The 12,036-nt window shown below is 39.1% G+C and overlaps 1 protein-coding gene and 1 long non-coding RNA gene across 6 annotated transcripts in view; one reads left to right on the top strand and one right to left on the bottom strand.

Moving 5' to 3' along the window:
* kcnq5a (potassium voltage-gated channel, KQT-like subfamily, member 5a) overlaps nt 1-9,609 on the top strand; it is a 117,257-nt gene extending 107,648 nt beyond the window's left edge. For 2 of the 4 annotated variants that reach the window (XM_083539391.1, XM_083539392.1), the window contains 5 exons: nt 3,629-3,760; nt 3,955-4,068; nt 5,180-5,293; nt 5,991-6,120; nt 7,999-9,609. In XM_083539391.1, coding sequence (XP_083395517.1) covers nt 3,629-3,760; nt 3,955-4,068; nt 5,180-5,293; nt 5,991-6,120; nt 7,999-9,054 — 1,546 coding nt within the window. In that variant the 3' untranslated portion in view covers nt 9,055-9,609. The remainder of the gene's footprint in view (nt 1-3,628; nt 3,761-3,954; nt 4,069-5,179; nt 5,294-5,990; nt 6,121-7,998) is intronic. The other 2 variants (XM_083539393.1, XM_083539394.1) reach the window with 1 other exon arrangement.
* LOC310724956 overlaps nt 1-12,036 on the bottom strand; it is a 41,837-nt gene that overhangs the window by 8,035 nt on the left and 21,766 nt on the right. The gene's annotated exons all lie outside the window — the stretch shown is intronic.

Genomic DNA, 12,036 nt, shown 5'->3' on the forward strand with positions numbered 1-12,036 from the left:
TTTCATGCATGTGCAAAATAAATCATATTTCCGGTACGGTAATATGGTAAGATACAGTGACACTGAGCTGACTCTTTTTGATATCCCTGGCATTGTTGTGTATGTTTTCAAGTTTAATACTACTAGAAAAAAAAATGCACTCAAAGTGCAAGGCAGAGACTAAACAAAATTATGGTCCGCCACTTAATACGTTGCTGAGGGAACATTTCTAGGTTACGTATGTAACCCTAGTTCCCCAAAGGAACGAGACGATGCATCAACAATGCTTTGGGAATGCTTTCATGATATCCACACTCTAAATCACGTGTGCAATCTGTCCAATGGAGAGGGTGATGTCACAACCAGGAATCTATAAAATGCGCATGCAGTGGAGATGTCACTAGCTTCTAAAAGGAGAAGAAAGTGCCACAGAGATGCAGGAAGTGGCTTGGAGATGCAGCATCTCATTCCTTCAGGAAACTAGGGTTACATACTTAACTTTCAGTAACTCAAGCTGTGTATACAGCGCTTTGGGAATGAGAGTCCAATCACGCCACACTGCCTAGTGTGGATGGGCACAGCTAAACTGCAGGACGGAGGAGCCAGGAGTGGCTCTAAGGTCAAGGTTATAAAACCTGATGAAGGTCAGTGGGGTGGACCAGCCTGCAGCATTGCAGATGTCTTGGAGTGGAACTCCAGAGGACCAGGCTGTAGAGGTCGCCACACTTCAGGTAGAGTGAGCCTTGAAAGGAGCGGAGAGACCAGAGGACTCATAGGAGGATGCTGCCTGCAGGGAGCCCTTTTTTATAGAGCCAAAGCAGACAAACAGCTGCTCCAACTTTCTCTACAGTTCCTGTATGTGTCCAGCACCGGACACAGTTGGCTTAGCTTCTTCTGCTCAGGGGCTTGAAAAGGAGGAGAATAGAACACTTGCAGCATGACTGGTCATAGGGGAACCAAGGGCACCTTAGGTACATACCCTGGTCTGGGGTAAAGAAAGGCACTGCCCATGCCTGGGGTGAACTTCAGGAAGAGCCTGTAGGTCCCTGATCCTCTTACAGAGGATATAGCCAGAAGAAAGCAATCTTAACTGACATGGTGGTCCCTCAGGTCTGGGAGAAAGTGCTTCAGAGCCAGAAGCACGGCCATCATCTCCAGGCAGTTTATGTGCCAAGTGAGATGAATCCCGCTCATGACCGCTCCACACCCCGTGATTGAAGCATCTGTTGTTAGCAACACGCGACGACATGGAGCTCCCAGTACAGGGCCTTGAGACAGGAACAATGGTTCTTTCCACACATCTAAGGCTGGAAGGGCTCTCTGCGAGACCTTAATGGAGCAGAGTGGGTTTGCCATTCTGTGAGAACCCTCTGTCTCTGAGCCACCACTGAAGGGGTCTAATGTGCAGGAGGCCAAGTGAACTCACATTGGATGCTGCTGCCATCAGCCCCAGCAGTCTCTGTACCTGCTTAACAGTGAGTGACTGGCCTTCTCTTACTCTCTTGATTGCCATGGGGATCAGAGCGGGAGGCAGTCGTGACGGCATGACGTTCAAGTCCCACACTACACCTAAGAAGGTGGTTCTCTGTATTCTTGGCATTTAGTCTTAACCCCAGCTCCTTCATCTAGGTGAAAACAACATCTCGATGTCAGACTGCCAGAAGCTGTGATCGAGCTAACATCAACCAATCGTCGATATAGTTTAGAATTCGGACGCCCCGGAGTCTCAGCAGGGTCATAGCCGCATTCATAAAGGAATAGGATGAATTCATGCAACACATTACAGCAACCATTTTATTATATGTTTTCAAAGGACAATACTGTAGAAATGAAAATTGGATATGCTTTAGAATAGTCAATGTGCAGCTTGTTTAGAAGTACAGATTTATTGTCCTCTTAAAAAAAACTAAACATGTCAAAACTGTTTCAAAAGTGTCAATAATTTGTGTGAATACTATTGTTATCAAGCCCTGTCTCAATCTTCCTGGGCATGGAATTCACGGAGCTGCTGGATGTTAGACACATGGCGCTTCTCCACCTTCCACTTGAGGTTTGGGTCTGGAGATACTTGGCCACTCCAACACCTTCAGCTTCCTCAGCAAGGCAGTTGTCATCTTGGCGGTGTGTTTGGGGTTGTTAATATGTTGAAAACTGCCATTTGGCCCAGTTTCTGAAGGGAGGTCATCGTTTTCTGCTGCAGAATGTCACAGTACATATCAGAATCCATGTTTCCCCCAATGAACTGCAGCTCCCCATGCCATTCTAGACCATGATGCTACCACCTATATGCTTGACTGTAGGCAAAACACAATTTTCTTGGTACACCTTACCAGGGTGTCACCACACATGCTGGACACCATCTAAACCAAACTAATGTATCTTAGTCTCATCAGACCACAGGTCATGTTTCCAGTAATTAATATTCTTGGACAGATTGTCTTCAGCAAACTGTTTGTGGGCTTTCTTGTAAGACAGCTTGAGAAGAGGCTTCCTTCTGAGATGAAGGCCATGCAAACCAACTTGTTGCAGTGTGCGGTGTAGGGTCTGAGCACTGACAAGCAGACCTTCCGCTTCTGTAACCTCTGCAGCAGTGCTCGCAGCACTCATCCGTCTGTTTTTTGAAGCCAGTTTCTGCACCTGATGCACAGCATGAGGACCCAACTTCTTTGATGGACCCTTGCTAGGCCTGTTCTGAGTGGAACCCATTTTGGAAAAACCTCTGTATGACCCTGGCCAATGTACTGTAACTTAGGTTCTTTGCCATGAGGTGCCATGTTGAACATCCAGTGGTCAGTATGAGAGAATTGTACTCAAATCACCAAATCTTAACTGCATTAATACACAATACACAAATTTGTATAGTCCTGTCAAGCAGACAAAAACAGGAACATGATGAACAGGACATGTGGTTTTGCATGGTTACATGACATAGAGCTATTATCACTTAGGGTGTACTCACATTTGTTGCCAGTTATTTAGACAATAATGTCTGTATGTTGAGTTATTTTCAGAGGACGTATAGCTGACAGGCAAACAAAGCATGACAATAATTAATGCACTAGTCAGTATTTTAATTCCATTTTAGTCCTGTGGAATGACACTAATGTATTTTTACCACCAGAAATTTGAGTGATAGTATTGAGTAGATTATCACTGGATTAATGTTTGAAGCTAAATTTTGATCCCTTCACCCCACTTTACACATATAGTTCGACATGACCCTCTAGTGACAGTGAATGAACACTGCAACACAGATGCTTTTATTACATCTTGGAAATTGACAATGTAAGACAAGTTGTACAGAAATATGTGCAAAGAAGAATAATTACAGCTAATGTGTGATTGCTTTAATTATTTATAAGATTTTGTACCAATAAATTAAGTACAAGATGTACTTAAATTATTGGACATAATAATATCCTTTTAATATCTCTTTTAATGTTCCTTTTTTAGAGCAATGAACTGGAAAGCTATTCTTCCGTTCATTAATTACAAAGATTTGACACATAATTTAGGTTTTGTGCAGTAAAAAAAGAAATTGTGATTATAAAAATAATAAATGTTCAACTTTTATTTCATACAGTACTGTTTTATATAAAAGGCAGACTAATTGAGCTATGATGTGAGTTATGTCCTTTATACCTCTCAGAATAATGAAGTTCCACGTGGCCAAGAAGAAGTTTAAGGAGACTCTCCGGCCATATGACGTGAAAGATGTAATTGAACAGTACTCAGCTGGACACTTGGACATGCTGTGTCGCATCAAGAGTCTCCAGACTAGGTTAGTGCAGTCCAAACATTTTATACTCCTGAACACGACATTCAAATCATTTTCATAATGATTTAAAATCACATTTATTTTCACTTTTGATATTTCTTTCTTCTGTTCCCACCTGCTTACATAAAGCACTGTCTGCTTATGTTTTTCTGTACTGTTGTAACTACATGAATATGTGTTTGCACTTTCCTATTCAGGTTGGACACAATAGTGGGTCCACCACAGACTCTCAGCAGCAAAGCCAAGACTTTTTCCTCTACCTCACTGCACTCGTATTACAGACATGCCAAGAGGAAGCATTCAGCCCCAGGGTCAGCTGACCCACAATCCCCTTCACCAACATTGCCTGATATAAAATGCACAGACATGAGTCAAACGCTTAGGCTATGTGTCTGATTCATCACTGACAAATGCCATACATTTTTCATGTATAAAAGAAAGTCTGCAGCTACACAATGGTGCACACAACTTTTCCTTACATTTAAGTATGTTTGGTAAAAATTAAAGCTAAATATTGCACATTATGAATCATTAACAGACACAGGACTATAAGCTGTTGACTCTGTCTAACAAATTCTACTTCTCCTTGGTTTTACAGTATCTGCGTGATATTCTTTCCTTGCAATAAAAAGTGTTATTTTAACCCAAAAATGTACTATTATCTTTAGCTAAAAATTATTATTTATTCAGAGAGAGAGAGATTATTATTTACATATGAACTGCCACGAAATATAAAAGAAGATTTGTACAAAACATAATAGTAAAAGCACTAACAGCACATTTGTATTCTCCTGGATCTGTAAGACAAAATAAGAATTTTTTTCTATTCCAGTTCCTGACAATTTTTTCTTCCGGTTCCAGGATCAGTAGTATTTCTTGTATAAAAAAACGTGTTATACTTATAATACAATAATTGTTATATTAGATTCCCAAATATTTAAATTATTTCTTCTATACTATCTATATATAGATACAGTAAATTTTCTTTAAATATTTAGAAGCGCCATGGCAAAGAAGAAGCATTTCTTGGTTTCTTGGTTTCCATTTAATGATATACATGTTATTTTTGTTAGTGATAGTGTAGTGTTTGTGGCAATGGCAAAATAAAGTTAATGTTTGTAAATGATATGAAAAGGTTTCAGGGAACTAAAAAGGCTTTTTTATATAACCGGATAATGGTTCCTCTGTGGCATTGCTAAAGTAACCTTTTCTGACACTTTTATTTTGAAACTATACAAGGATATATATGTATAGATTAAGTCGAAATCAATATTTCTGTGGCTTGATATTGATGTGCCTTTAGCACATGAAATCTGAATATATTGTTTGCAGTAGAATTTGTGCTGATAGGGCTTTAGAGTATCTCTTTCTCTAGTTAGTCCTTCTTGCCTTGCATTAAACAGACACCTCTCTTTCACACAGACTTGTCTCAGGCTTTTGTCCACAGCAGAGCCTCAACAGCAAAGCCAGGAACCTGTCCTCTCCTACTCTGCACTTGTATTACAGTCAATCCAAGAAGAAACCCACCAGCTCAGGGTTAGAGTTGTACTAGCCACTGTACTGGACTTGGGAAAATACTCACCTGAATTACAGTAACTTAACACTGTGTCTCAGGGGTCTAAAGCTGATGCTAGGCTAGATCACTTAATAGTGGGTGTATTTGGGAGCACAAGATCAGCTTCAGCGTTGGACACCTAAATGACTTAGCTATGTTCACATTGTTTCCCAAATTCTGTATAACACTTGCTTTATGTGGTTTCATTGGTGTAAATTTTTGTTTCTGCTTGTTTGACTTGCTGCCTTTTTTTTGTTGTTCCATGTGCATGATAATACCAATGAAGTACAGTAAATATCTAACGTATCACTAATTCATTCCATAATTAGAGCTTTAAATTAAAGAAAAATTCAATCTATTCAGCAAAGGATTACTGTGAAACTGCTTAATGTGTTTTGCAGAAAAAGGCAATAATAACTATGTTTTGTTACCCTTTCGTTAACATAATCTGCTCACAATATACACTGAGATTAATCATAGTGATTTCTGCTTGCAAAATTTTTCCTTTGTTGGTCATGTAGAAGAAGTCAACCACTAACTCCCTTTCTTTTTTCACTAACTGGAATCAGGTTTTGTCCTTCTGTGCTGCACCTTTTTCTGGTTAGAAGGGGTAAAGATTCAACAATTAAAGGTGTCAGTTACATTCTACTGTACTTATTTAGTTCTTATGTATCACAGGGTGGACCAGATCTTGGGAAAAGGGCATATACCAATGGACAGGAAGATAAGGGACCGGATCCTTCCAGAGGGCGAGTCTCTAGAGCATGACATGAGCATGCTGGGCCGTGTATGCAAGGTAGAGAGGCAGGTAAGGCAGATAAGAAAAATGTCACACTCCAAATACAAAATGTATGGATTTGATTTTAGTGCTGGCTATCATTCAAAGCATCAGTGGTGACTGGTGGTGATATAAGATAGGAAGGGTAAGCGATCAGTAGTTCAGCTATTATACCATTACGTTTGATTAATACATTATATTCCAAAGTATAATTAGGGATAATGATAATAATAAGAAGAAGAAGAGGAAGAAGAAGAAGAAGAAGAAGGAGACAAAGAAGACAATTAATCAATATAATAATAATTATTTTTACATTGTTTGTAAATATTAGACAGATAGGTTGTTAAAGACAGTAGGTTGTGTAATTCAATTTATAATTCTTATTATTATAATTCTATAATTTTCCCCACACCAATACACCATTTTTACCATTATGAACTGTTCATACAAAGCAAGTTGGGTACATTAATTCATGCTGCTAGCACCAAATCCTGACTTATACCATCTGTGCATCTCAGTAGAAATGCAAGACATATCAGACCAGGCTACATTTTTCTAGTCTTCAGCTAGCTAGTTGGCTTGGTGAGTCTGTGCCAATTGCGATGTGTTCTTCTGCTGTTGTTGCCGATTTGACTGAAAGTTCAATGTTTTGTGCATTTTGAAATGCTTTTTTGTTCAGGGCATTTGTACATATCTTAGTTACCTTTCTGTCAGCTCCAACCAGTCAAGCAATTCTTTGTTTACCTCTCTCATTAATAAGGCATTTTCATTTGCATGTTCCAACTGAATCTTTGTTTCATTACAATATTTTTGAGTAAACCCTATAGTTTTCATGGAAGAGTCTTTTAATTTTAAAATAGTCCTCAGAACAGAGGATTTTGCAGTTTCTTATTTGTTTGCAACATAACCAGCTGTTATATTATGTTATATTATGTTTTTATGATTATTAATTTGACAGAGAGATTAAAACAGGCTAGTGAGGGAATTACCTTTTATAGTTGCTATAATTTAACATGATTAGCTTTGTGGATGTTCTATAACATAATCGAAACTACGAAGTGGTATCAAAAAGTTTCGATACTAGCTCTGTTTACAAGAAAATACTTTATTAATTTCTGTTTACACACTATCACCTTCAAAATAGTCCCCTTGCACAGCAATACAGTGCTCCCAGCATTCCTGCCACTTCTGAAATATATCCTGAAGGTCTTTTTTTCAAGTAAAATGTAAATGTTTGTGTAAGATTCATGCAAAATCTCAAAAATGGTGTAAAATCGGCAAACTTTGAGCGGAATTCTTCATCTTCAAGACGAGGGCGAAGTCTGCAGAAGCCAAATCTGGCGAGTATTGTCGGATCATTTTGAAAAGATCATTTTGAGAGAGATTTTTGCTGAGAAACTCACGTGCAAGGAAAGCTTGGTGGTAGGGAGCATTGTCATTGTTCTAACTTGCAGTCCATTATGAAATCGCAGATGTGGTACCACACATAGTCAATATAGCACCAGTTGCACAGCTCCCAATGTACACAGGAAGTTTTTTTTTTGGCACACTGACTTAAATAGGTCGGTGCTTCCTGTGACTGTGCATGCAGCCTTGTGCTGCCATCTGTTGGCGTGTTACAAAACTAGTCTCGAACCATTTCCATACCACCACGTATAAACAGTTTAAAGGTATGCAGTGTGTTAATAGATTTTAAGTCATAATAGTTGCGAAGAGTTATTTGAGAAAAAATATTTTTGAGACATGTTGTTATAGGATAATTATTTTCCTGTAACAGTATGACCTTATTAATAAGTGATAAAGACTATGTCTTAAGGTGACAGTTTAATTCAGGACAACACACAATGCTAACATAGAACCTAAAAAGAATAATGTATCATTAAATAATTATTGTATTTTGTGATGCAGGTGCAGTCCATTGAGTCGAAGTTGGACTCCTTGTTGGATATCTACCGTCAAGTTCTCCATAAAGGCTCTTCCTCAGTATTGGGCCTTTCAGCTCTTCCTCTGTTTGAGCTGGAGCAGACTTCAGACTACAACAGCTCCATCCAGAGCAAAGATATCTCCTCCACTCAGCTAAGCAGAAGTGGGATTTCTCGCTCAGTCAGTGATAACTTGCCCTGCAGCCTTCAGCTTGTCTTGGCACCTAGTGAGCTCAACATGGGCACTGGTTTCACAGCGTCCTCTTCCTCTTTCACCCCATCCCCCCTGCTTCAAAATCCACCATCAAGCCCAGACAGTGTGTACCCAGCTTCCCCCCCTCCCATACTTACTCCAAACAACCTTTCCAGGGCTCATTCCAACTTTCCAGAGCTGACCAGGCCTCTTCCTATGACTACCCCCAACACACATACACTCCAGCTGCCAACTGTGGCTCCACTGCCTCCAAGCAGGCCTTCCAGCATGATCTCAGAGGCACTGCAAGAAAGCAATCCTAATCCTTGCCTGCTTAACACCCAGACTAAAGCTGTTTCAGATACAGAGGTTAAATGTACAGAGAGCACAGTGCAGCTCAGGAGCAGGCCTGAGCGCAACCCCAAGGAGGAGGGTTCCTGGAGGAGACACTTGAGTCTCGAAATGAATCCACTGAGCCTCACATCTTCAGCAGCAGCCAACCGGCTTCAGGCCGACCGGGCATTGGGAAAGTCACTCTCTGCACAGAACCTCATGCTGCCATCAGGCACAGAGTGCCACCCCAACCTGTCTGCTCGGAGTAGCGGCAGCAGCAACAATGAGTCTAATGACCGGGAGACGCTGACGGACTGGGGAGAAACAGAACTTTTTGTCACTGACAAAGAGCTGGCCACCAGCAAGGGGAACTTCAATATGCTCTCTCAGCAGAGCACAGATGCCAGCTTCTCAGCAGAGCTTGTGCAAATGGTAGCCAGTGGACCAACTCAGAGCCAGACAAGGCCCCCAGGCAGCTCAGAGTCTCTAAGCTTGCCTCATGTCCTTATAAAATAATACTAACAGCAGCCTCAGCGTGGAGACTGGACACACTATATTATCTCTTACTCATATTTTCCAAAGGAAAGAGGGTGGCAGCTTCACTTATTTGCCTTTTCTAAGTTTTAGCATAAGTTGGTTTAAAAAAGTGATGTTCCTCATACCTTTATGTTCTTACATGCCATTGCATGGATAGTTTTGTCATAGTAGAAGGTATTTGGCATTAAACGATGACATGAAGGATTATGGTACTGAATGAGCTGTGATCTCAGTCTTGCATGTGCACTTGCATGTTTAAAATGCAACCACACGAAGGATTGAGAATATTTATGCATTTATTAACAGCCTACTCAGTCTTAGAATTCATAGTTGAGTCTCCTTTTTATACCATGCTTTATTCAGTAATGTTTGTCTGACTTAAATCAAACATTTTACCAATTAAAGGTATCAAGGATAAGCACCATGCATATTTGAGGCTATTTCCAAAAAATAGTTGTAATGTTTCAGATAACCAGGGTTTTTTTACATGACTGCCTAGAAACCTGCATCAATATCATCAACACTGACTTCTTGTGATTTATATATATATATATATATATATATATATATATATATATATATATATATATATATATATATATATAGGTTTTTATTGTGTAGCCTCACATATTACATGATTTTTCTCACATTTGTATTCTGTTTTATTCTGTTGCCCACTGCAGTCTTAAAGTCAACCTAAAATGCTGCTTACCATTCTTCTGTTAGCTGGTTGTCAGTACAACATCAATAAGAATGTAACACATATATGATGTCAATATCTGTTTGTATATGGTGAGACAAGCCTACTTGTGTTGAAGGAATTCTGGACCTACGCAAAGCCTCTGGTACACACTGAGGATGATCTTGGCACTGTAGCTTACAACAGTTGGAAGCACAATTGTTCAAAGAATTACAGGAAACCTGCAAATGTGATGAAGGTTTTTTTATTTTAATCATTCATATTTGTAATCCAGATATGTGGACATTATGATACTGGGTGTTTGATTTGTGTTCCATGGATTCACTAAAATACACATATATTTGAGTTGCAGAAAAAGTAAAGTAGATTAATGTTATTAATTAACACATTTTAGGTAATTTTTTATTTGTAACTAAATGCTTCATGGTGCCTTTTTGCAAAGTTCATTGATGTTACCTGTTCTGATTCTCTTTATCCTCTTGCTTTGGGAATTTGTTAAGAGTTTAGGTTGAGATAATGGCACATTTCTATTTGATTGTGTACTAAGCCTTTGTTGTTGGTCTTTGTTTGTTTGTTTGTTTGTTTGCTTTATTTGTTTGTTTTGCCACTAATTCAGTAATTTATTACACAAAACTGGCCTTAATATACATGCTTGATAATGTTACCATTCTGTTATGCTGATTAATTTATTTTTAACTATGTGCACATAACAGAGCTGAAGCTCTGGGTTTGAAGAAAAAAAATGCAAAAATAAACTTTATCATACTTCAATAAAGAAATGACTTGAACTCACAGAGAAAGGTTGTGTTTAGTTATTGTGCATTTTTTTTACTTCTATATATTTAAGCGGATGAGGATGATCCCTAATGGGAGAAGCTGAAAGAAGAATATATTTAATCAGATGGGAGTTTTAAATATATAAGCCCCATAACTGGCAAAATAAAGATTGTCCTGATAAGAAAAAAAAGTCGTAATATGTAATTATTCATCAGCAAGATGTGATATTGATGCCGTAACTCATTATAAAAGAACACATTTCCATACATTGTGTATTCTTAGTAGCTAAAGATGAAGTATTTATGACATATAATCACAATTGTGGTCATTTTACTTGAAAGCCTACAAATATCTACAGCTGATACAATATGGGAAGTTTATATTTTTGCAATTTTATGACTAAATAATGATTAAATAAACACATGAGATAGTAAAAAATTACTTTAAAGAGTAACTTTTTGCTGTGTTCTTAGTCTACTGAGTGGACTGAGTAATATGGGCCATTTATATATAATAAGTGACACATGTTGAACTATAACCAGAGCGATGGCTATAGGCAGAGAAGCCAATTGCGTGAGCTGTCATCATGTACTTTTTTGATTGTAATGTATTATTTAATAAACTGAGCCTTATTCTGCCGATTCGCATCAGCACCATTTGAAGATGGATCTTCTATCACAAATCACTCCTGTCACTCTTCTCCACCCACTCCACCCTGCCTGCACTCTTTTCTTCACTTCTCTAACACACTCTCCATTACTTTGCACTGTTGACCCCAGGTACCTGAACTCTTCCACCTTCTCCACCTCTTCTCCCTGCAACCGCAACACTCCACTGCCCTCCCTCTTATTTACACACATGTAATCTGTCTTACTACTACTGACTTTCATTCCCCTTCTCTCCAGCACGTACCTCCACCTCTCCAGGCTCTTCTCCACCTGCTCCCTACTCTCACCACAAATCACAATATCATCCGCAAACATCATAGTCCACGGAGACTTCTGTCTGACCTCGTCCGTCATCCGGTCCATCACCACTCCAAACAGAAAAGGGCTCAGAGCCGATCCTTGATTAAGTTCAACTTCCACCTTGAACCAGCCTGTCGTTCCTATTGCAAACTTCACTGCTGTCACACTGTTCTCATACATGTCCTGCACCACCCTCACATACTTCTCTGACACACCTGACTTCCTCATACAATACCACAACTCCTCTCTCTGTACCCTGTCATACACTTTCTTTAAATCCACAAACACATATTAAGGGATTTAAATGCATTAGATAATATGATCTATATTGCTATATCTATACTCTGTATTGCTTCGGTAGGAGGGGGAAATATGTCTATTTCCAGCTAAAAAATTAAATTTTACCCTCATTGTACTGTTCACAGTAGGCAACAATGTTATCCAAAATAGTGGGTCAGTGTGTTAATGCAAATAAATTACTGAACACATGACTAAAAGTTAATTTATCTCACGTTA

The sequence above is a fragment of the Silurus aristotelis genome, assembly GCF_946808225.1.
Source record: "Silurus aristotelis genome assembly, chromosome: 4".
NCBI classification, from domain to species: domain Eukaryota; kingdom Metazoa; phylum Chordata; class Actinopteri; order Siluriformes; family Siluridae; genus Silurus; species Silurus aristotelis.